This window comes from Procambarus clarkii, chromosome 30 (genome assembly GCF_040958095.1).
Source record: "Procambarus clarkii isolate CNS0578487 chromosome 30, FALCON_Pclarkii_2.0, whole genome shotgun sequence".
Classification (NCBI taxonomy): Eukaryota; Metazoa; Arthropoda; class Malacostraca; order Decapoda; family Cambaridae; genus Procambarus; species Procambarus clarkii.
Genome location: NC_091179.1, coordinates 24,295,244 through 24,321,111, shown reverse-complemented (window position 1 = coordinate 24,321,111; position 25,868 = coordinate 24,295,244). Strand labels below are relative to the sequence as shown.

The following is a 25,868-nucleotide window of genomic DNA, read 5'->3' as shown; positions in this document are numbered from 1 at the left end:
TCTTCTGTCTTCTAGTTTTGGCATATTTAATGCCTCTAACCTCTCCTCGTAGCTCTTGCCCTTCAGTTCTGGGAGCCACTTAGTAGCATGTCTTTGCACCTTTTCCAGTTTTTTTATGTGCTTCTTAACCCTTTAACTGCGCGGCCTATAAATATGACATCCCCCCAGTGCGCAGGAAATGAAACCTTGGGAAAAAATTATTTTTTCCTCGGAAAGTGTCAAAAACCCCTCCCTGTACAGTATATGGGTATAGCAACGCAAGTTCAAAATTGTACTTACTTTGGCTGCTATGGGGTCCGAAAGGTTGGCCGTGACGTCATAATTCCCTGTGCGCCAGAGCAGTATGCACCCGGGGCCGGTGGGGCGCCCGGGGCGGGGCGCGCGAGTTGCCGCGAATATATTTTTGCACATTTTTTGCGCACAGTTCCAAATACATTTTATTTGTTTTTACATGCTAATCCTATGTATAATGAACACGTACACTACATTATGGCAGTAAAACATCCGTGACACTGCCACTGTGTTACGTGCATGACACTTGTGTACACATGTTGCACATATTTACCATGTATCATGCTAATTTATGTATATATACAATCTATTTACAGACTATATACTGTCACATACTATATACATTCACCATGAACACATTCAGAACACCGCGAGTGTGAGCAGCCACACTCAGCCAGCCCTCCCTCACTCCTCCAACTTTGTATTCACCAACATTACTCCTCCAAATCATACAGTTATTCACACCAATGTTTCATGTTCATTTATGTATATTTACAACATATGTACACACTACACTGCCACACACTATATACATTCACCATCAACACATTCAGAACACCGCAAGTGTGAGCAGCCACACCCAGCCAGCCCTCCCTCACTCCAACATCTTACTCGCCAACATTGCTCCTCCCACCATACTGTTTTTGTATTTATTACACAATTTACTCATGTTATATATACCTATCTACATGTTTTATTTACCAGAACTATGCAAGTAAGCCGGTATTGTGTCCAAACAGTACAGTGGCCACCATACACTGCATGACAAATCACACAGCAGACAGCAGACGACGCCACGATTACGATGTCACCTCCCTCACCAAAATAGCTCCTCACAACATACTCCTGGTGCTGTTATTACACTATTCATACACACTGTATATACCCATGTACATGTGTGTTCCCCATAGCGAACCACAAAGCTAGTATGGTGAGCAAAACAAGAGTTACTGCCACACAGTGAGGCTACCTCAATTCTCTTCCTTCCACCCTCCCTCACCAAAATTTCTCCTTCCTACGCACAACGCTCATTATAACCACAATCCTGGTCACTAATACCTGTAAATGAATAATTGACCAAGTTTATTTTGAAAAGGAACCTAAAAAGTCTATTTGAAGATTCCTAGATGGACGAAATAATGATGTGGTGCTGTGGCTAACGCTGTGAACATCGTGAACAGCATTGAATCACTGATATTTGAACATTGTACCCAGTCATTATCACACTCGGGCTCTTCTATAATACTATCATGGCTAAATAAAACAGATTATATATATATTTTGACAATATTAGGCAATGCTGTGGTCACAATCTGAACAGCAGTGTTGTGCGCTTATGCTGCGAGCGCCAGCCTTGGTTGCTCACTCACTACTGAGGTTCTGACACCCGGCAATGTGGACCATGATTTTTTTTTAAGATGGCGTCTGTTTACAAGACCCCTGAGGAAGCTGATGTGAACCCCATGTAGCCGTGGGAGTTTTGAATGGAACATGAAAAATAAAAAAACCCGGGGGCGCGTTGCGCACCCTAAGCCTGGGCCTGCAGGCGCGTTGCACAGTTAAAGGGTTAAGATATGGGCACCACACAACCGCTGCATGTTCTAGCTTTGGCCTAACAAAAGTCGTGAACAATTTCTTTAGTATATCGCCATCCATGTATTTAACACTTTCGCGCTCTCCGCAAAGGTCACTCAGCCAACCGAATGTGCGCGCTGCGTTTTTATCGCTTAAGCGTAAAAACAAAAATGTGTATACTCTTTTTACTCTTCTGACCTTAGTTCTCATGCTATGTATTTCATTTTGGTACCAACGTGTTCGCAATAAAATTCTCTAGAAGAACATTAGTAAAATAAGTCACGAAACATATAGGGATACCAGCACCAAATAAATAACTACGTAGATGACTCGCCGTGAGCGCCCATCAGCAACAAAATGTTTTTACTCTTGGGATTGTAATCACCTCCACACTTGTTCTACAGCGTTAATTTTGGTATCAATGGACTCGCAATGAAATTCCCAACACGGTGATATGAATATAAGCGTAGAATAATGATGCAGCCCGCCCGCAAGAGTGTGGGAAGTGGTGAAATTGTTACCCGGTATCGGTGACGGGACGACGCACGGCGCTTTGAAAGTTTATACTTATTTCACTCTCATGACATTAATTTTCTATGTACGTCATTCATTTTTATGTCAATGTGTTCGCAATAGAATGTTCTATGTGCCCATAGGTAAAAAATATCAACAAAGCGTAAGTTAGAATAGCGACAAATATAAAACAACGCTGGAACATATCAGTGAGCGTCAAACACACACGAAATATTTTTACTTTTGTTATGTTTGTCAAGATTATACTTGTTGCACACAGTTATTTTTGGTTGTATATTGATCGGAATAAAATTCCCTAAACAGACATATGCATATAATACATGATATGGGGGAAGAATTACCAGTATAAACGGCTAAAGTCACCCACCTGCAACCCGTTTGGGACAAAATACCATTTGATCGAAGTTATCCACACCTTTCATGAACTTATTGTACCATGCAGCCTAGTGGTGAGAAAGAGAGCCTCATAGCGTGCAGTTTGAAACAAACCCAAAGTAAATCGGATAAAAATTGAATTTTATACAAATATTTTAAAAGTTGACATAACTTTATGTCCACTATGCGTTTACGTTAGACGAAACCGAACGCGCCGGCGCGTCCAGATAGCGCGAAAGTGTTAAAAGCAATTCTGAAGTTAGAAAACGTGGCATAGGCTCCTCGCACATCGTTCTTTATGTGGTCCTCAGGTGATAGTTTTCTGTCTAGTACCACCCCGAACTGAGGGGTCTGGTAGCCTGGTGGATAGCGCGCAGGACTCGTAATTCTGTGGCGCGGGTTCGATTCCCGCACGAGGCAGAAACAAATGGGCAAAGTTTCTTTCACCCTGAATGCTCCTGTTACCTAGCAGTAAATAGGTACCTGGGAGTTAGTCAGCTGTCACGGGCTGCTTCCTGGGGGTGGAGGCCTGGTCGAGGACCGGGCCGCGGGGACACTAAAAGCCCCGAAATCATCTCAAGATAACCTCAAGATAACCCCTAGATCTCTTTCTTTATCAGAATTCATTAAAGATTTCTCACATAATATATAGGTTGCATGGGATCTATGTTCTCCTATTCCACATTCCATAACGTGGCATTTATTCACATTAAATTCCATTTGCCAAGTGGTGCTCCATATACTTACTTTGTCCAGGTCCTCTTGAAGGGCATGACAATCATCCAAGTTTCTTATCCTTCCTATTATCTTAGCATCATCAGCAAACATGTTCATATAATTCTGTATACCAACTGGTAGATCATTTATGTAGACAATAAACATCACTGGTGCAAGAACTGAACCCTGTGGTACTCCACTTGTGACATTTCTCCAGTCTGATACATTGCCTCTGATTACTGCCCTCATTTTTCTATCAGAAAATTTTTCATCCTTGTTAGAAGCTTACCAGTCACCCCTCCAATATTTTCCAGTTTCCAGAACAACCTCTTATGTGGAACTGTTGAAAGCCTTTTTTAGGTCCAGATAGATGCAGTCAACCCAACCATCTCTTTCCTGTAAAATCTCTTTGGCTTGATCATAGAAACTGAGTAAATTCGTTACACAGGACCTTCCAGATCGAAAACCTTACTGTCTGTTTGATATTATATCATTTCTCTCCAGGTGTTCTACCCATTTAGTTTTGATTAGTTTTTCCAATACTTTCACTATTACACTTGTCAATGGTACAGGTCTATAATTGAGGGGGTCTTCCCTGCTGCCACTTTTGTAGATTGGAACTATGTTAGCCTGTTTCCACATGTCTGCTATGACTCCTGTACATAGGGATGCCTGAAAGATCAGGTGAAGTGGAATGCTGAGCTCAGATGCACATTCTCTCAGAACCCATGGTGAAACTCCATCTGGGCCAACTGCTTTATTCTTACTGAGCTCCTTTAGCATATTTTCCACTTCATCTCTAGACACCTCTATACGCTCTATGTTGTTCTCTGGAATTCTTATCGTATCTGGTTCTCTGAATATTTCATTTTGTGCAAACACACTTTGGAACTTTTCGTTTAATGTTTCACACATTTCCTTTTCATTGTCCATGAATCTGTTTCCCATTTTCAACCTCTGGATATTATCCTTTACCTGCAATTTGTTGTTTATGAATTTGTAGAATAGGCCCGGTTCTGTTTTACATTTATCCGTTATCTCTTTTTCAAAATGTCTTACTGCCTCTCTCCTTACTGCCGTATAGTTGTTTCTTGCATCTTTGTATCGCTGGTATGTTTGGGGGTTTGGCCTCTTCCTATACTGATTCCATTTTTTTGTCTTTTGGTCTCTGGCCCCACTACTGATTTTGTTGCCTTGTTTTTATGTACCATTTCACAAGCTTTCCAGTCCCTGACACTTTCTAGAAAAAGAATTTGTCGTCTTCATTTCTATCCCCATTTAGACATTTTGCTTCAATTAGGTTCATTTTCAGCTTTTCTCTGTCTTCCTTTGAGAAGTCTTGTCTTATTGACCAAAGTTTGCCAACCTCATCACTGCAATTTCCTGGCATTTCTAAGCACTTTCATCATGTTTTTCACTCTATTAAACATCACCCCTTAAGGGGCGGTTCTTGTCTTTCTCATATTTTCCTATTCTTCTAAAATCCCTGACATTTTCCTTTGAGCCTTATCCTAAACCTACTATTTTCTCTATGATTTTCATCTCTTCTGCTGCTCGGTCCATGCTAGATGAAATTTCCTTCTCTAAACATCCAAAAATGATTATGCACTTTTTTCAATCTGCAGTGTTTTGTACTAGTTTACTGTTGGTAACCAGTTCTTTCCTAATTGCTTGTCTAATTTCTGCTTCTTGTTGGTCATTTCTGGTTTTGACTTCCGAACACACTTTGTGTGTGTTGTAAAGTAAAATCCAGTATTCCAATAGGAGGGTGATCAAGATAGCTGTAAACTTCACTATGGTAAGCTTAAATTTGTTGTATGAAGATGCTCCCATAACAATAAAAGCATGTTTTTATTATGGACTGTGTGTAAATATGAATTTATTTGGTTGTGGTGAAACGAAAATGATATTTCATCTTTCAAATGATATCTGAAGAACCCTTTCAGCTCCATAGAGCTATACCGGGCTGATGTGTATATATTAGACCGTGGCAAGTCTATGGATGGAGTTCTAGGCCTACCGGGAAGCAGTGACAGAACTTAGCCCATTCAGAGAGGCACGAGGAGCAATGGCCTATAGACCCCCCTCCCCTTGTGTAATTGGAAGCAGTCTATGTCTGCTGTCTACCAAGTCAGACACCCAGAAAGGTAGGAATTCTAAAACAAATTACACCATCCCTAGGTGCCCTGTAAGTACTGCCCTTGCGGTTTAGGGTTATCTTCCGTAGGCCGTTTGGGAGACTACCTCCTTGTGGATTTTCTGGTGGGGGGGGGGGGGGACCCCTTTGGGTCCCTAGAGCTGTCTAAGCTGATATATATATATCATTAGACTTTGGCATAAGTCAGTGTGTATGGAGTTCTACGCCTACCGAGGACCATGAGCCAGAACCTGGCCCCCTCAGGGAGGCAAGAGGAGCAATGGCCTACAGAAATGCACATGGGATTTGAAGCATTGTATGTCTGCCATTAACCGGGGCCAGGCACTCAGAAAGATAAAGCGCCTCAAAAACAAACCCCTATTCTGGTTAAAACAACGAAAATGGACAAACGAGTGAACAGAACTCCCCAAATGAAAATGAGCAAATGAGCATGACGTCACACGAGCTGCCCCACATGTCTACACAGTTCCCTTCTCCCCAGGGGGGGGGGAGAGGGGAAGCCCCAGATCCCCCATGCTGGCGATCCACCCTTCAATTCCCGGCTGATGTGATTGTGGCACGGTCGTGTGCCTCCAGCTCTAGATTCTTTGTGTTGTGCAGTGCCTTGGGTTCAGTACTGCTCTTACACTGGAGTGCGAGCTTGGAGTAATATTCACAGGTACTCGGGCTGCATGTGCTTAGGGTTCCCTTCCCTTAGTGCCCTGTATGTACCACCCTTGGAGTTTGGGGTTATCTTCCACAAGGCACCTTGGGGTCTACCTCTGTTGGTCTTTTGCTGCTCGTTGATTAACTGCCCCGAGTGTGTTGGGGGGGAGGGGTTTCCTACCTTGCTTACCTTGGGGTAAGTGATAGTTTTTGCACTGGTGGGGCACAGGGTACTGCGCAGCTAGTTTTCACCTATTACAGCGGCTGGCTCTGTTCCTTCTGGGTATGTTGCTCTCTTGCGGGGTTTTCCCTTTTTCATTTTGTTTATGCCTGGTGGGGGAGTCCTCCTGGTGTCCCTTGCCCCCAGTTATATTAGGATCTTGACCTCCGGTGTTCGGTGGTACCCCCTGCTTGTCAGGGGGACACATGAGTGGACACTTCCCAGATTTTGTTTTAGAAGTTTGTTGGTAGACTTGGGCACCAGTTAGCAGTACCCTGCCTGGGTTTACCCCTTAGCGATACCAGTCTATGGGGCCTCGGAAACCCCACGGGGGCACTCGGGGTCCAATTGATGCGACCCCTGGGCCTCCTCTCACCTTGTGCGAGTTTGAGGGTTGCTCTGTCCCCCTTGTCTCGGGGTGACGCTCATTGTTTTTGCCTCCTTCATGCGACCTGTTGGGACAGTGACACCTTTGACCCCGAGTCCTGCAAGCATTGTTGCTTGTTTGTGACTCGATTCACCCAATCAACTGATGACATTATTCGGGTGCAGGCGGCTCAGGCATTGCATGCTAGGTATGGGTTACTGCAACATGCTAGGTTGGTTGCTTTTTTTCTTGCTGGCATTGGCCTTCGTTGTGGGGAAAACTCTCTAACATAAAATCTGATATGATAAAAAGATAAGCCACTCCCCCAAAATTTGTCTCGATTGACAAGCTTCCACGCCATTAACGAGAAAACCATGTGGTGCTTCCTCACATTCCTGCTGATTCTCGCAAATTCTCGGACGCCTCCGACGCAGCAAATATATTTTTTTTAATATGTTAATGATGCTGGGATGTAAAGGGGTGACTGCCGTAATGTTGCAAAGCATTATTTTTTTTTAGAAAAAATTAAAAAATTGAAACAAATTAAAAAAGAACAAATGTCAAAAAGGTTTGTTCAGTGTGTGTCTGGTAGGCTGCTTTATTTTCTATAAAAACGAAAAATAACAAATTTGAAAAATATCATAAAAGTTCGTTCAGTGTATGTCAGGTAGGCTGTTCTATTATATTAAAAATTGAATATCATATAGGTATTGATGTATTTCAGTGGTGGAATGGATAAATTTTATTTCCATTATTTTAAATGGGGAAATTAGTTTTGAAAGACGAGCGTTTCACATGACGAGCTTGGTGCCGGAACGGATTAAATTCGTTAATCGAGGCTACACTGTATAATACAACCGGGATACTTCCTTGGAGAATGCTACAGCTTGATATGTGATATCCGTTCAACGGCACGATTCTGCTGCACAATTTGCACCTCCGAATGAGACAATTCTGCGGCTGTAAGCACAAATACACGTATGGCATCTATATGGCGAGCCCGGTGATGAAACCGCCTCTCGCCTAGTGCTCGGCAACTGTTGTCGCATGGCGCGGTGCTCCCTCCTCTCATCAGCCGATAATTATTTTTTTGTGCAAATTTACCAATGAAAGGAGGTAAATGTTAATTTATGTATGAATTTATTCTTCTTGATTACTATAAACATTACTTAAACTCTATCTAAGATAATTATACTCGGATGAAAGCAGATTGAGGACAGAGTTTAATCAAGTGCTAGGCAAAGGAATAGTCACCGCGTACATGTGGCGGCTGACGCAATCGTTCCTGGCATGTTTTAGAACTTCTGTTAGTATTGTTAGTTAGATTAATATCTGGGGTGTCGGAAATTTCCGACATCTGGGGGTCGAGGAGCTTCATGTTCTTCAGTGCAGGGATTTCTGCTCTTTCGGTCCTGGTGGTAGGTTGTCCTCAGGATTATTCGGTCCAGTCAGTCTGCAGGCTATCAATGTGCCTACGATGTTCGTAAGTTCATGGCTTTGCTGTTTTTGGTAATATGTCTCGGGCTGACATTTGAGCACAAGGCTTTTGGAAGTCGAACAGGGTCCTGGCCACACAGTACCGCGTTCATGCTCCTGGCCCCTTCTCGGGCGTGGGTCACAGGTTGCAGCCAGTTGTCTCGATTTTTAGTTGAGGAGCCTCCCGGGTAGTCCCTCTTTTCCTTTATCTTTGGTTAGGTAGCTCTGGTGAGCTGAAGGGGCTCTCCACAGCTCTCTACAACCAGCTGTAGTTTGTTTTGGAATTCCTACCTTTCTGTATGCCTGACCTTGTAGATGGCAGACATAGACTGCTTCTAATTACATGGGCAGTGTCTATAGGGCCATTGCTCCTCGTGCCTGTCTGACGGGGGCCAGGTTCTGGCACTAGTCCCTGGCAGGCCAAGAACTCCATCGATTGACTGTTGCTATGGTCTAATATATACACACATCAGCCCAGTATAGCTCCAGGGAGCTTCCGGGTCTCACCCAGAAAAAGCCGTTTCATTATATTCAACGCTGTTTTTTTATGTACTTCATACAAACTTTGGGTAAGTATGATATCTGTAACTCGGATGGGCATCTGCCCTATGTTATCCGGATTAGTGAGGAAATGTTGAGCATGAGTACAGTACTGTTTTTCAATTTGTTGCACCACAAAAGAATGAGACTGCCAGTGGAATGAGCACATGCATTTGATGGACAAAAAAAAATATAATAAAAAATGTTAACAATATTTGCATTTTGAAATATTGTTGTATAAAAATGTGTGCAAAAGTGCATTTGGTATTAAATAGCAAACTTTGCATACAATTACACTTGGGTTTAGAAAGAGTTCAATACAAATACAGTCCTTATGCTGTATTGAGTCAGAGTGCAATATTCCACTAACTTATGCAAATTCTGTAAATGAAAGTTACATATACAGTATATTATGCAAAATTTACATAAATTTTTTTGCTGATCATATGCTGTATTTGTTTTACAAGTAAGCATATCTTGGATGTGCAAAAATCTTAAAAAAAAAAAAAAAATTAACACTTTGCCTGGCCGATAACTCGTATTGTGTCAGTACAGTATACTGAGTATGAATATTCTCAGTCTGGGCAAAGACGCACACTGCATCCCAAATTAAAATATTTGTTAAAAATCCAATTTTTTCCGATCATTATGGGACTTTTAAAAAGTGCGTCAACGTCTTCCCATTTTCTGTGATGGCCTATGTAACATCATGGCACTGCCACCCACGTGGTAGGCCTGTTGTTATTGTGTTGACGCTCGTGACCGCTGCGGCCTCCCCTCGCGCAAAAACGTGTACCCATTCTGGTTATTTTTCCTCGGCTATATTTGTTAGTGCCTTTATAAACACAATACATTTACTCCAAGATGGTTAGTAATCAAGAACAGAGCCAGTCCAGGACAAAAGCAGTGAAATAACATGTTTGAGAGAGAAGCTAAGAAGATGTGTTTGGATGACATGAAAATGGCTATCCATAATGCTTTTGTGTTAAACAAGTACTTCACAACTAATACAAAGAAACTCATTGCTCCAGTTCCACAAAGTAATAATTTGGTCACTGTTGAACTTTGAGAATAAGAATTGGCCTCTTCAAAATGACAACATCATATATGCTGGTGATGTACATTACGATGAGAGCAGATCTACTGGTGACAACTTTGCAGTCCCCGGACAATCGGGTGTGAGGTGGCCACTCTTCCCTTCTTCACCTTGAGATGAAGAATCATCTGACTCAGAAGACGAGGTTAAGACAACCAGGGGTGCTGTTGCTAGGAGAAGACCTCGTACTGTGGACAAACCTGAACGTCTCAACAGAAGCTTGGACCATTTCCTAGTTCGCATCGAGAAAGGTCTGAAGTGTCGTGTCTGCTACACATCTGGTAAAAGGAAGGACACCAAGTATAAGTGCAAGTCATGTGGTGTGGCACTGTTTGCTGCACCATGCTCCGGCTTGTACCATCACAAGAGGACATACCATCATACAGGGCTCTGTACTCGGACCTATCCTGTTTCTGATATATGTAAATGATCTCCCAGAGGGCATAGACTTATTTCTCTCAATGTTTGAAGGATTAAGACAGAGGACAGCTTGAGGCTTCAAGAAGACCTAGACAAGCTGCAGGAATGGTTGAACAAATGGTTGTTAGGGTTTAACCCAAGCAAATGCAATGTAATGAAGATAGGTGTAGGGAGCCGGAGACCAGATACAAGGTATCATTTGGGAGATGAAATCCTTCAAGAGTCTGAGAGAAAGACCTGAGGGTTGATATCACATCAGATCTGTTCCCTGAAGCTCATATCAAGAGGATAATATCAGCGGCATATGCCAGGTTGGCTAACATAAGAATGGGCTTTAGAAACTTGTGTAAGGAATCTTTCGGAACTTTGTATACCACATATGTCAGACCAATCCTGGAGTATGCAGCTCCAGCATGGAGTCCATATCTAGTCAAGCATAAGACTAAACTGGAAAAGGTTCAAAGGTTTGCCACCAGACTAGTACCCGAACTGAGGGGTATGAGCTACAAGGAGAGACTACGGGAATTAAACCTCACGTCACTGGGAGACAGAAGAGTTAGAGGGGACATGATCACCACATACAAGAGTCTCGGGGGAATTGATAGGGTAGATAAAGACAGGCTATTTACCACAAGGGGCACACACACTAGGGGACACAGGTGGAAATAAAGTGCCCAAATGAGCCATAGAGATGTCAGAAAGAATTTTTTCAGTGTCAGAATAGTAGACAAATGTAATGCATTAGGAAGTGATTTGGAGGAGGCAGACTCCAAACACAGCTTCAAGTGTAGATATGATAGAGCCCAGTAGGCTCAGGAACCTGTACATTAGTTGATTGACCGTTGAGAGGCGGGACCAAAGAGCCAGAGCTCGACCCCCTCAAGCACAACTAGGTAAGGACATACTGGGTGGATAAGCAGTAATACTTGCCCACCATCCACTCCACATATAAAACATGAGTTGAGAAACTTCAGGAAACATTTTCCTGGAGGAGGTGGAGTGGTTCAACCTAAGGCTCAACTCACACTCTACAAAACATCACTGGGTGGTAAGTCCAGACATGTTTATTCATTTATTTTTTCTACATATGATATTGTGGTACAAACACGTGTGAAGAAAGCAAGACGACAACGAATAAAAGTGTATAACCAATAATATTGGGAACGAATAACGAGTATACATAATGACAAAAAGCTGGTTTTTCACGTGACGATGTAATTTATTCTTATGCTATTGGTAATGTTGTCCTTCAATTTACTCTTTGTGCATATATCCCAGTAGGGCATTCTATTGCGAACAAATTGATACCAAAATGAACACCATAACACAAAAATTGAGGTGATAAAACTAAAACGGTAAAAAAATAAAACTGATACAGTACAGTACACATTTTAGTGTAGGTGTTGTGGGTGTGTGGATGGGTGTTTCCTCACATGTAATGCTCGGCAGATTTTCTGGTTTGCTGTGGGTAGTGCGCCGGGCTTTTTGCTCTTATATGCATATATCCCTTTAGAGAATTCTATTGCGAACAATTTGATACCAAAATCAACGACGTAACACGAAAATTGAGGTGATAAAAATGAAAAGAATACACACATTTTAGTGCGGGTGCGCACTCACGGGAAACGCCAGGGCGACCTTGGGGCGGGCTGGGGATCGTGCGCCAGGCCAGGCAAAGTTTTAACACAATTTGTAATTCGCTTGCATTTTCTTGTATTTTTAATTTTAATTCCAGCCAGCAGAGCACCGATATGGTCGTGAAGAAATGCTGGCACTTTTCAACAAGCATCAGAGTCCACCGGATGGGATACATACATTTGGCCATCCCTATATGGAAAAGGCTCAGGAACCACTGGCTTTAATACCTATGAATGAAGAAGAGCAGGTATGCAACAAAGTAAATACTGTACAGGAATAAAAGTTAGTTACAAAGCATTTTGACAGGATAAATGGTTGAGGAATGAAGGAAATCATTTTGAATAAACAATTAATAATTGTAAAATTTAATTTAATTTTTCCTCTCTCTCTCTCTCTCTTCCTCCCTTCTTTCATACATATATGTAATTTCTTTTAAAATCCATATTTATCTGTATACAGAAAACCCTCGGTCTACAAATTTAATCTGTTCCATGAGACGGATCGTAAACCGAGTATTCGTACTCTGAATCAAATTTTCTCATAAGAAATAATGTAAATTGAATTAATCCATTCCACACACCCAAAAATATTAACTTAAAAGTACATACAGTACTAATATTTTCTGAGGGCAACCCTGTCGGCTCCCTGAAGCTAACAGACAGATATTCATTATATTAGTCTAGGGCATCAATTACTGGAGTTCTTGCCAACTGGAATCCATGAGTCAGAACCTGGTTCCCTCAGAGAGGCACAGGGAGCAATGACCCATGAACACTCCACTTTTTGAGAGTATAGTTATGTCTGCCATCAACTAGGGGGTATCACCCAGAAAGATAGGCTAACCATTACAAATCCCAACTTGTAAAACATTGCAACCCAAGACTGAACAGATCCCAAGAACTCTCCCCACCCCCATGTGCAAACAACAAACAAGCAAATGTCCACTTAACTAGCACACCTGCTTATTAGCAACAAGGAGAGGGAGGGAGCCCCCGCCCATTCGGCCCGAGCACTGACACTGGCAGTTCGTCGACTTATGTCGTATCGAGCAGACGTTACCTCTGGCCTCGTTCTCCTGCCCGGATTTTACCCTGTGTGGTTGTACCAGCTGTGTCATCTGGTGCGGTGGCCAGGTGTTCTAGAGTATTTGAGCTTAATGCATCTAGGGCTACCTTCCCTAGGTGCATGATAGATACTGCCCTTGCGTGTTCAGGGTTTTCTTTCTTGGGACTCTCGGGGTTTCACTCCTGTTGAGGTTGGTGTCACTTGTCATTGACCCCGCCCTTGGGGTTTGGCGGGGGTCGTGGGGCTCTATGTCTGACCCTGGGTAGGGAGTGTTTTTGTTGCTGGTTGTGGTGCATGGTGTTAACTTGCGTAATCGCGGTGGCCGTGCCTCTCTGACCTACGGTTGTTTATGGTGTATTTTTCAAGGTTTTTCAAGTTTTCTTTTTATTCCTGGAAGAGGATTGCCTAGCTTCTGTCGGTAACATGTTGGCACACTAGTTGAGTGAACATTTGCTTGTTTGTTGATTCCTCATGGGGGAGTTCTTGGGCTCTGTTCAGTCTTGGGTTGCAATGTTTACAAGTTGGGGTTTGTAATGGTTAGCCTACCTTTCTGGGTGATACCCCCTAGTTGATGGCAGACATAACTATACTCTCAAAAAGTGGAGTGTTCATGGGTCATTGCTCCCTGTGCCTCTCTGAGGGAACCAGGTTCTGACTCATGGTTTCTAGTAGGCAAGAATTCCAGTAACTGATGCTCTATACTAATATAACAAATATCTGTCTATTAGTTTCAGGGAGCCTCCTGGGCTCAACCCAGAAAAATGGTGTTTCATTTCCCTCAACCCTAGTTTTCTGTGAAGAGCCTCTTCGGTTCCCCGGAGCTATATCAGGCTGATGTGCATATACTAGACCGTGGCAATGGTCAATCGATGGAGTTCTAGGCCTACCAAGGCCCAGCGCCAGAACCTGGCCCCTCAGATGAGGCACAAGGAGCAATGGCCTATAGACACCCCTCCCTTTGTAATTGGAAGCAGTCTATGTCTGCCATCTACCAGGTCAGGTACCCAGAAAGATAGGAATTCCAAAACAAACTACAGCTGGTTAAAAATTGCAAACTGAAAGCCAAACTAGCAAACAACTCCCCAATTGAAAACAAGCAAACAAGCAATATGTCACCACAGCCACCGCCCCGTTATCTGCGCAACTCCCACCTCCCTGGGAGGGGGAAGGGGGGGTCCCAGACCTCCTCATCCTCAGTTTATGAGACTGTTGAACAAATTACACACAGAAATCATAATAGCATGATGCATCAAATGAACAAATCCACAATGGCCGTGACGAGGGCAGACACCAATGACACGCTCGCTGTTGTGTTGGCGACCATCGAGCGACTCTGGCTCCATCCTTTGAGCAGTGCTGCATAGTGGTGGTGGTCTTCTGTGTTGGTGGTGTGCGAGCCAGAAGTAACACGAGTACTTGGGCTACATGAACCTAGGGCCACGGTCCCTAGGTGCCCTGTAAGTACTGCCTCTGCAGCTTAGATTAACTTCCATGACCCGTTTGGGAAAGGCTATCTCTGTGTGGTTCGGTTGCTGCTCGGTAATTGCCTGCCCTTGGGGTTCAGCTGGTGATTCTTACTTCTGTTTGGCCTTGGGTAGGAGGTAGTATCGTTGCTGGCTGGGGCGCAAGGTACTGTGCATTTTTTGTCTGTTGAGGGTCTGCCTGTTGTATCTGACTACGGGCTCACCATAGCCTGTGCTACTTGGAACTTTGTTCCAGGTAGCGAATCTTTAACAACAACAATGTTGTGTCTGTAGGACCACTTGTATGATTTTGGTGGCCCTCCGCTAGGTCCCGTGCTTGCACACGTCGCAGAAGTTCAGCTTTTAGTTTGTTTGCTTGGTGTAGCTCTGGGATAACCAGTTAGCAGTACCTTGCCTGGGCTTCCCTTAGCAGTCAGCCTAAGGGCCCTAGGAACCCCCTTTGGGGCTCATTGGTCCAATGGAAAAGACCTCTTGAGTCCCACCTCATTTCGAGCGAGTTCGAAAGTTGCTCTCCCCCCTTGTCTCAGGGTGACACTCACCGTCTTTGTCTCCGCCATGCTGTCTGTGGGGTCAATGACACCTTTGACCTGGAGTCCTGCAAGAGGTGTTCCCTGTACTCCAATTTGCCCAGTCCACTGATGTTGACATTCGGGTGCAGGCAGCTTCCACGTTGCATACATGGTTTAGGTTGGTTGTCTCTCCGGATGCCCCGCAGCTGCCATGCTTTGGTTATTGAGACCTGGACTTGGGGGCTTTAGTCGCCTCGACTTTGGTATTGTCCTTCTCCTGCTGTGTTTCATCCTGCTAAACCCCCCCCCCCCTCCCCAGGAGGGGGGTGAGCAGGACTCGCCACCAAGTCAGGGCATGGTTTTCTTGGTGGTGAGACTCGAGCGGCTTCAAGGACTGCCCCTTCTAGATTGGCGGCAGAGGCATTCGAGCCTGTTCCTCCTGCCGTTGCCTTTGGCCCCCCCTTCATCTCTGCTTTTCCAGTGGCCTCTGCCTTTTCTCCAGAGGTAGAGGGTTTGGAGGACGGGGCTCGGCCCCAGTTCCTGACATGGAGGATTCCGGGGCTGGGGATGAGTTGACTTGGGGGGGGGGGGCTTGGGTTCCGTTTGACCCCACTTGGATGTTGGTTCCCTCGGTGCAGGGCTTGTTGTCACAGGGGGCGGGGTTTTCTTATCCCCATCCCCTCCCTGTATGAGTTTGATGAGAGTTTGACTCCTCTCCTGGTTTGGTTCCAGGTTCCTCAGTTCCCTCCTTTCGCTCCTTTCAGAGGTTTTGGCCTCCCACATCCCGCCGAGGGAGGTGCGGGAGGCCCTTGTGGCTTAACCTCCTGCGAGACCCAGATTACGCCTCGATAATGGATCCTCCTTTTGACTTTGGCGCCTCTTTTCCTTACTGGGTGCGTTACGAGGTGCCGGAGTCTTCCTGGCTGGCAGACTGCCCATTCTTTTCATTAGGGGCGTGGCATGCATTCTGTCAGACCAGCACACTTGAGTGATGGGAGATGACTACGGTCGTTCAGGTTTACTTGGGGGGAGGGGGTGGTGCGAGTTTGAGCACCTCAATGCATGCTCTTTTGCCCCCATGCTTCCTTGTGATATCAGTCAGGTGCAGCTTCACTTGCAGGTTCCCTCCCGTTCAGTATCTCTGGTGGCCAAGGATTTGTGTGCCCGTGGCCATTTGATTTCAGTCTTGGTGGTGCATTTTATGCAGGTGACTTCATCTTCTTGCTGGCCTATGTCGGACTTATTGGTTCTCTGGTGTGGGGACGAGGTCATGGTGGTCCTGCCCGGAAGGGTTGTGCCAGGGCTTGGGGTTTCTGTGGGCTTCGTAAGCCAGTTGTGCCAGATTTGGGGCCGGCCCCTCCTACAGAGTCGTCAGCATCTGATCGCCGCAGAGATCGCTCCGAGTGTCGGTCGGGCTTTCATTTTCATAAGGGTTGTCGGCCTTTTCGCGGTTCGCTCCATTGACGGGGCGTTGGGAGGGGGAGGCTCATGCTGTTTGCTCTCGCCTGGTCTCACAATTTGTGGGCATCTCTGGTTTCCTCTAGCCTGGGGTTGCGTTGGGTGGCTCCTCCTCCTCCTTTGGGAGGTTCGGGGCTGGCCTTCTCCTGCATTCTGTCAGGTCATCTTGGAGTGGGTTTGCTTAGGTGTGGTCGAAACGATGGCATCTCTCAGATGGGTTTCCTGCCTGTTCCCTGTTCTGAAACGGGACTGTGTGTACCTGGGGTTCATTCTGGACTTGTTCTGTCTGAACCCCTGGGTCTTTTGTCCCTCCTTTCGGATGACCACTCTGTCCCAGGTCCGGCTGCTTTTGGAGCCGGGCACTTGGGTGGTGTGTCTGGACCTCCAGGATGCATATTGGGACGTCCCGATTCATCCGGGGTTCAGGGACTGGCTTGGTTTTGTCATGGGGCAACAGGCTTATCGTTTTCGTTGCTTTCCTTTCAGCTTAAATCTGGCACCTCGCATGTTCACATGCCTTACCCGGGTCTTGGTGATCCTGGGTGGCGTCTGTTAGACATTTGGGTTCTGGCTTACCTCGACAACTGGCTGGTCTGGGCTCCCAGCCAGTCCGAGTGTTTGCTCGCCAGGGATTTGGTTCTATCCCAGCTTGCCGGGTTCAGGTTCTTGATGAACTGGAGGAAGTCCCATTTGGTTCCCTCCCAAGGTACGGACTTGGCTGGGTCTTGTGTGGGATGCATGGACCGTTTCCTTGTCTCTCCCTCCCGCGGCGTTGCTGAGGCTGCTGTCCTGCCTTTGACTGTTTTTGGAGGGCACCTGGGTCATGTGTCAGTTGTTCAAGCAGCTGTGCAGAAGTCTGAACTCCATCATATTGGTCGACCTGTCGGGACTAATCTGGCTTTGGTGGCTGTTCTGGTTTCTTCGGGGACATCTTTTCCGCTGCTCTCACGATTGCTGGGTTCGTATCTTGGGGGGCCTTGCATTGGCTGCTGCGTAGCCAGCTTCCTTTTCATTTTTTGGGGGGTTCAGTGCCGTGGCGCCTACCCGAGACCTCGCTCAATGTGTTCATGGATGCCTCGTCTCTCAGCTGGGGCTTTGTGGCCAGTCGGTGGGATATGTTCTTCTGTCGGGCTCGCAGCACGGTGAGAGAGTTCGTGTCGGTATCGCATTTGCTTCAGAGGGTTAGTCGCTTGCGGATTGACAATCTGGCTCCTTTCAGACTGCTCTCCTGTGGTACATTGTCTGAACCGTGGGGGCTTGATGTAGGCCTTGGCTCTTTGGGGCTGGTTGCGTCTGGTGATTTGTCTGCTGCGTTCTCGGGGTTTGGCTCTCCTGGTGGTTCATATCCAGGGAGTGTCCAACGGACTGTTGGATGGCCTGTTCTGTTTCCTTTCCCTGTCCACGGAATGGACGGTCGACGCTGACCCATTCCATTGGCTCTGTCGTACGTTCGGGCGCCCGTACATGGGCTTCTTGGCGTCAGCTTGGTCGAGGCGTTTTCCGGTATAATCGGCTTTCTTCCCCGACTGCATGACCTGCGGGTTCGATGCTTTTCAACTGGACTGGTCGAGGTGGGGTTTCCTGTACTGTAACCACTCCATTCGGAACCACTTATCCGGAACACGTGAATATCCGGCTGGGGGTCCTTTCCATATAGTCTGGATAATGGAGTGGAGACTATCTCTTCCCACTGGTTTGGTTGTTGCTCCAAGTCCTGGCTTGTTTGGAGACTTACCAGGGTAGGGTAGTTCTGTTGGTCCCTTTGTGGCCGGCCTAGCCCTGGTTTCAGGTGCTGCTTACTCGATGTCTGAACCCGCGGGTTTCCCACTGCTCCACCTCTTTCAACAGATCGGTCCAATCCAGTATATGGCTGGTTCGATCTTCTCCACTCTTCACATCTTGTCTTTTTGATGCAGGTTTATCATTACTTGTATGGTGATCAGATGGCTTTGTTGATGGTTGTTGTTTTGTCCTTTCTCTCTCTCTTGGCTGTTTCAGGACCGTCGTCTTATGTTGAATACTGTCGCTTCATATCGTGCGGCTCTGGCGGAGCCGCTTTTGCTTACATTCAGGGTGAATGTCACTTCTGCTCCGTTTCGTAACCTTTCTTGGATGTTGTTTCACCTCCGGCCTGCTCATGCACCACCTGAGCCATCCTGCTTTTTTAGACCAGGTGCTCTCTTTTCTTCTCAGTTTGTGGTGGGCCCCTTCGGTTCAGGACTGTTTTTCTAAGGCTCTTTTTCTTGTAGGCATTGGCCTCTGGGGGTCAGGTCGGGGAGCTTCATGCTCTCCTCCAGCTCAAGGGGTTTCTTCTCTTTCGGTCCTGGTGATTGGCTTGTACATTTGCAGCCTTCTTCTTTCCTGGCATAGAATGAGACTGCTGTTTTCCACAGGGGTCATTGGGTTGTTGATGCTTGGTTGGTTCGGCCGGGATTCATTGTGTTTTGTCCGGTTTCGGCTCTTCGCTGTTACTTGCGTGCCACGGCCTCCGTGGCAGTGGACACGCTTTGGGTTGACCCGGTTTCCCCTCTTCCCCGTTCCAGGGTGCGGATCTCTCAGGTTGCCTGCAGGATTATTCGGTCCAGCCAGCCTGTAGTCTATTCCCGTGCCCACAATGTTTGTAAGTTCACGTTTTTGGCTGCTGTTTTTTTAATATGTCCTGGTCTGACATTCGGGCACGGCTTTTGGAGGTTGAACAGGGTCTTGGCCGCACGGTACCTAGTTCATGTTCCTGGCCTTTCTAAGGCTTGTGTAGCCTTGGGTTGCAGGTTGCAACCATTTGTCTCGACTGCGAGTTGAGGCCGCCTCTTGGGTATGTCCCTCTTTTCCTTTATTTTTGGTTAGGTAGCTCCGGGGAGCCGAAGGGGCTCTCCACAGAAACCCAGTGTCGAATGTAATGAAATGCCATTTTCTGGGTGAGACCCGGAGACTCCCTGGCATCCCTCCCAACCTCCAGTTGGCGTGTTTTTTGCATTTTTGATATTCCGCCTCTGAACTGGGGTTGAGTAGCCAGTACGGGAGGTCTGGGACCCTCCCCCCTTCCCCCTCCCAGGGAGGGGGGAGTTGCCTAGATAGTGGTGCGGCAGCTGTGGTGACATTGCTTGTTTGCTTGTTTTAAATTGGAGAGTTTTTGCTAGTTCAGCTTTTGGTTTGCAATTTTTAACCACCTGTAATTTGTTTTGGAATTCCTACCTTTCTGGGTGCCTGACCTGGTAGATGGCATACATAGACTGTTTCCAATTACATGGGGGGTGCCTATAGGCCATTGCTCCTCGTGCCTCATCTGAGGGGGGCCAGGTTCTGTTGCTGGTCCCCAGTAGGCCTAGAGCTCCATCGATTGTCTGTTGCCGTTGTCTAATATGCACATCAGCCCGATATAGCTCCGGGGAGCCTCCAGGTCGCGCCCAGAAAATGGTTTTTCATTGCATTCAATACTGTTTTTTTTTTTACTGTACCTTAACCTTTATTGAGGACTCTTGTTGGCGTATGGAAGACGGCAAGGAGGAGAGGTGTTAGTGTTTGGAAGGGAAGTCTTCTTCCATTATAACATCAGGCAGTGATGACATTTCGGGGGGTACTCTCTGCTACGTTTTGTAGGCATTCCACTAGGACCTGGCTGTGGCTCACTGCTTGTTTGTCTCACGAAGAATCAGTCTAAAGACACTTGTTTTTTTTCCAGTATTTTAACACTTGTCTGTAGTGAGACATCACAGTGTCATTAAAAAGGTTAACACAATGGCTTGCTACAGCTTTGTCTGGGTGAGTTTTATTTTTTAGCAAAACTTTGCAGTTCTTCCCACACTGAACACGTTTTCCTAGCCAGATGAGCCACATACAGACTATCTGTTTTGCCTCTTATCATCGTCCTCACAACTATTTTCTTTGGTTGAACATAATCAATGACTTTCATGGGACCCATGGCATGATATATAACAAGAACATTTCTGTTCAGAAACAAAAAAGTGCAAAAACAATTAAATTCTTCACAGATTATTCAAGTGCAATTGTCACTAAACTGAGTATGCTTTGCTCCGCGTCTGACCCATGCAAGTATCAACAGGCAATTCGTACTCAGGAGCAAATGTCGTACACCAGGTCTAGTTTTATGACAAAATTATCGTCATACACCGAAAAATTTGTACTCTGGGGGCATTAGTAGACCGAGTTTCTACTGTTTATCTTGATCCTTGGGGTCAGGCAACTTCATAACTCAAGCGTGTTCTGTAGCTTGTTAATATCTATGCTCCTTGGTGTCTGAGCTCTTCATATTTTCCACTGATATTTTACACAATAATTTTCAAATTAATAATAGTGGTTGTAAGAAAATTATAACAAATTACAAATAACTGTCCAAGTACTGTATCAGTAAATTTTTGTGTGTATAAATTTTGAAGTTGCTAAGTCTTCTGTTTATACTTTTTCGCTTTCTATTCCTATATTCTTTTCCCAAATAGTTTATTCAGTGTCTTATTAGTGTGACTTTATTCAGTTTACACTTCCCAGATACAACATTACTGCAATTTGTCTTACAAAATAATATTACGTACTATATCCAGTTTTTCCATACATAAATGGTGCAGTACTTCCACTGTTTTGCATAGTTTTGTCTAAAACCTGGTTACCATTCTGGGACTTGGTTTTTAAATTGTCATTGCAAATATATTGGAATTGTAGATGAGACACATACTGTGTAAATCAGTACAACACAATAATACTTGAATATATAGGCAGGAGAAAGGAAGGTAACATTTGAGGTAAAAAACTATTTTGTAATTTTGTAGTTTGTTTTTGAGTACCTGCAGAGGGTATAAAGCCAGCTCTTGCTCTGGTGGTAGTGGCTTATGCCTTCTTTTACCACATTTTCCCACGTTGGGGGTTGCTATGAGCACTGCACGAGTTTTCTTGTGCCAGTCCCTCCCATCCTGTCACTCCTGGCTGATGTCTGTTCTCCCAATGTAGTCTAGGATGATCAACCAGGCTGTGACTCATACGTCAGGCTGCGAGCAGCCGCATCTAACAGCCTGGTTGATCAGTCCAGCAACCAGGAGGCCTGGTCGACGACCGGGCCGCGGGGACACTAAGCCCCGGAAGCACCTCAAGATATGCCCAAGATAAGATATAGGATTGGCATGGACATTTCCTCTAAGTCTGCTGGTGCTGTGTGCATTTTTTCTGGATGGTATGCAGTTTTGGTTCTTGCAAATAGTCATTTTTTCTATACCTGCCATTCTGCCTGTTGGGTGGATGATTGTTTTATCGTTGGACCTGCGACATGTTATAGTTTGTCCTTTGTCTGAACTGGACCTCCTTTTTGGGGTGCAGCTTATTAGGTGGTGACCACTTCATTAGACAGAATGCTGCTTTAATTTGTTGCTGTCCTCGTCTAACTTAGATGCCAGTGATTTGTAGCAATTTCCCTTGGAGTATTGTGGTGGCGCATCTAGTTATGCAGATGTGTTTTGAGTTTTCTTGTTTTCCTCTTTGGATTTGGGTCTTTATTATATGGTGTTTAGTCTTCCCCCCCTTCCACTGGTCCACACTGTAGCATTTGAGTTTTAGAATTTTGCATTCTTTCTAGTTTGAGTGTCAGGGGGCCTTCTTGTCCGTGGCAGAGGGAGTTGAGCTGGAGTTTCCCATGGGGGGGGGGATGTTGCCTTCTTATTTAGGGTCGGGGAGATGCCTGCTGGTCATGTCAGGTTTCTGGCGAGGAACCTGGTTCTACCTGGGGGTCTTTGGTATAAGTTGGTGGGGCTGCATGGGTGGGTTGTGGGGGGTCTTGTGTTGTAACCTTCAACCATTAATGATCTCTTCTGTCTTTATTACTGGTGCAAGAACTGAACCCCCTGTGGTACTCTGCTAGTAACACTCCTCCAGTCAGATACATTGTCGCTGATTACTGCGCTCATCTGTCTGTCGGTTAGAAAATCCATGTCAGAAGTCTCCCTGTCACCCCTCCAGCATGTTCCAGTTTCTAGAAAAGCCTCTTGTGTGGGACTCTACCAAAAACCTTTTTTTAGGTCCAGATAGTCAACCCAACCACCTCTTTCCTGTAATATCTATGGCTCTTATAAAAACTAAGAAGATTTGTTCACAGGATCTTCCTGTTTGAATACTATACTCCGTCCATTATTATGCCATTACTGTCTAGGTGTTCAACCCATTTGGCTTTAACTATTTTTTCTAGTGTTTTGACTACATGTACCACACTTGTCAATGATAAGGTTAATTTAAGGGTTCTTCTCGACTACCTTTTTTATAGATTGGTACTATGTTTGCCTTTTTCCATCTATCAGCTAAGATTCCTGTGCACATGGATGTCTAGAATATTAATTGGAGTGGAATGCTCAGCTCAGTTGTACATTCTCACAGCACCCAGAGTGAAACCTCCATCAGGTCCAACCGCTTTATTTCTTCCTAGCCCCATGAGTAATTTTTCACTTCGTTTTGAGATACAGTACCTCTATGTACAGTATTCTATGGAGTGCTCTGGAATTGGTATTTGGTCCGATTCTCTGAAATCCTCATTTTGTACAAACACTTTGGAACTGTTCATTTAGCAGTTCACATCTCTCTTTCATTCTCAGTAATCCTGTTCCTTGTTTTCAATCTCTAGATTTTATCGTTTACATTCAGCTTGCTTTTAATAAATTCATAGAAAAGGCCTGGATCTGTTTTACATTTGTCTGCTACACCTTTCTCAAAGTTCCTGTCTGCCTCTCTCCTCACTGCTGTGTAATTGTTTCTTGGTTGCTTGTAGTGCTGGTATGTTTGCAGGGTTCCTCTTCTAATATTGAACCCATCTTGTCTTAGGCTTCTTCCAATATTGAACCCATTTTCTTGTCTTATCCTCTCTGGCCCTCTCTCAATTTCTGTTGAACCAATCCTGCTTAATGGTTCTGCATCTCTGTTTTGGTATGAATGTTTGCGTTCCATCATTGTATATTTCACAAAATTTGGCATACATCTCATTTACTTTCTTGCCTAGCAACAAGTCTGTCCTTTTAAACTCATTAAAGCATTTTCCAAGTTCCGTATAGTGTCCTCTCTTAAAATTTAATTTATCAACTGTTTCAATGGCCCCATTTTCTTCTAGATTAATTGCAAAGCATATTTAACTTCCAAGAGGACATGATGACTTTTCCTAGGGAGTGAGGTATTGGATGGTAAATATTTCTTCTTTCCTGGTGAATATTATATCCAGTATTGACGGAACATCCCTTTCCCTCATTCTTGTGGCCTGCTTGAGGTGTTGATACGTCTCCAGAATGAGGTTTACAAATCTGCCTGTCCAAATGTCCTCCGTTCTTGCTTCGTAGGCCTTCCAGTCTATTGCTTTCAAGTTGAAATCCCCCAGGATCAACAATTGTGATTAATCTTATCTGCTTTTAATTAATATCTCTCATGACTATTATGAGGCCCTCTTGTTTGTCATTTAGTTCCTTCTTTGTCCATGTGTTGCTTGCTGGTTGGGCTGTGTGCATTTAAGATTATCAATTTATCATCATGATTCCAGCCCTGCAATGCATTGTCTACTTCTCGAGGATTTTCAATTGTACTGTATTAACTCTCTTACCTTCAGGGTTTTCTTTCACCAGCATTTCCTAGTTTTTCTGTCACGTCTCCGAACTGAGTGGCCTCTTGGGAATACGACCTCATTTAAAGTATTTTTTTCAAGATCAAGCTCAGACAAAGAAGGGGCTGAAAGATTTGTTGACAAATTTAAAGATTTTATAAATAGTGAGTGATACCTACCACAAAGTGTTTAGCCACTGCAATGCTCACCTGGTTTCAGCAAAAACTTCATAGTGCAATTGTCAAGGACATATTTTTGTTGTTTTTATAAATGTTCAGGGAATGTTAATGTCAAAATATTTCTAAACTCAACCATTTTCAATTCAAAACACAGATTGATGAAAACATTAAAAACATTAAAATATAGCCCAATTAAAAAAGTAGCACAACTCTCAGAGTGCCGGTACAGTGGTTGTGATGAAACAGACCTATTCTGGAAAAAATTGGCGAAGAGGACATACATTAACCAGGAGAAGAAGTCATTGCCCAGACACAAGCCTATGAAAGATGGGCTAAGTTGACCAGACCACACACTAGAAGGTGAAGGGACGACGACGTTTCGGTCTGTCCAGGACCATTCTCAAGTCGCAATCAACTTGAGAATGGTCCAGGACGGACCGAAACGTCGTCGTCCCTTCACCTTCTAGTGTGTGGTCTGGTCAACATACTTTAGTTACGTTATTGTGACTCATCGCCTGCAAAGATGGGCTAATTCTTGTGCTGTGTGGTAATGCGAGCGTCGATTTGAAAATTAAACTCTTGCTTGTGTATCATTCTGAAAATCCAAGGGTTTAAAAAAAAAAAATGTGCAGAAAAGCAAAATGTGTGTGATGTGGAGGGCTAATAGTAAGACATGGGTGACAAGGCAATTTATTTCCAAGTGGGTAAATGAAGTGGTTTGCCCTTTCATTAAAAAATATCTGCAGGAGAACAGTTTGCCACTCCAGGCCCTGCTTCTCCTTGACAATGCTGCTGCTTATCCAGGCTTGGAGGAATTTAGTTTTGTTACATTAAAGTTCCTCCTGACACCACTCCTCTAATTACAGCCTATAGACCAGATCATATGGATCATTTCCAATTTGACAAAACTTTACAGCAGGGCACTTTTCTGGAGATGTCTCGAAGTGACTGATGCCACAAACCTCACCCTCAAAGAGTTCTGGAAAGACCATTTTAACATTTGTAGTGCTTTAAAACTCGTAGACAAAGCCTGGCAAGAAATAACTGTAAGAACCATGATCTCTGGCTGGAGAAAATTGTGGCCTGAATGTGTTGCAGAACGAGACTGTGAGGGGTTTGAGCCTGAACCTGAAGTGCCTCTTGTCGAGGAAATTGTTTCTCTGGGCTGGCAGTTAGGCTTGGAGTTGGATGTTGCTGATGTGGAGGAGTTAGTGGAGGAACACAATGAAAAACTGACCCAACGAACTCCCAGCCCTTCACAAGGAGCAGCAACGAGAGACAGCTGAGGAAATTTCTTCAGGGGAAGAGGAGGCAGTAGAGGATGTTCCTTCCTCATTTATTAACAAAATGTGTGCAATATGGGAAGAATTGCAAAGTTCTGCTGAAAAGTGTCACCCAAATCAAGTTGTAGCAGGTCATTGTGTTAACTGTTTTAATGACAATGTGATGTCTCACATCAGACAGGTGTTACAACATAGGGAAAAACAAGTGTCAATAGACAGGGTTTTAGTGAAACAAATAAGCAGTGAGTCCCAAGCAGGGCCTAGT

At 44.7% G+C, this 25,868-nt stretch overlaps 1 protein-coding gene across 11 annotated transcripts in view; it reads left to right on the top strand.

Moving 5' to 3' along the window:
• Nucleotides 1-25,868, top strand: part of Gyf (GIGYF family protein Gyf) — a 149,837-nt gene that overhangs the window by 17,646 nt on the left and 106,323 nt on the right. For 9 of the 11 annotated variants that reach the window (XM_069334045.1, XM_045754224.2, XM_045754218.2 and 6 more), the window contains exon 3: nt 12,150-12,299. The exons of the other annotated variants lie outside the window; for them this stretch is intronic. In XM_069334045.1, coding sequence (XP_069190146.1) covers nt 12,150-12,299 — 150 coding nt within the window. The remainder of the gene's footprint in view (nt 1-12,149; nt 12,300-25,868) is intronic. 11 annotated transcript variants of the gene reach the window in all.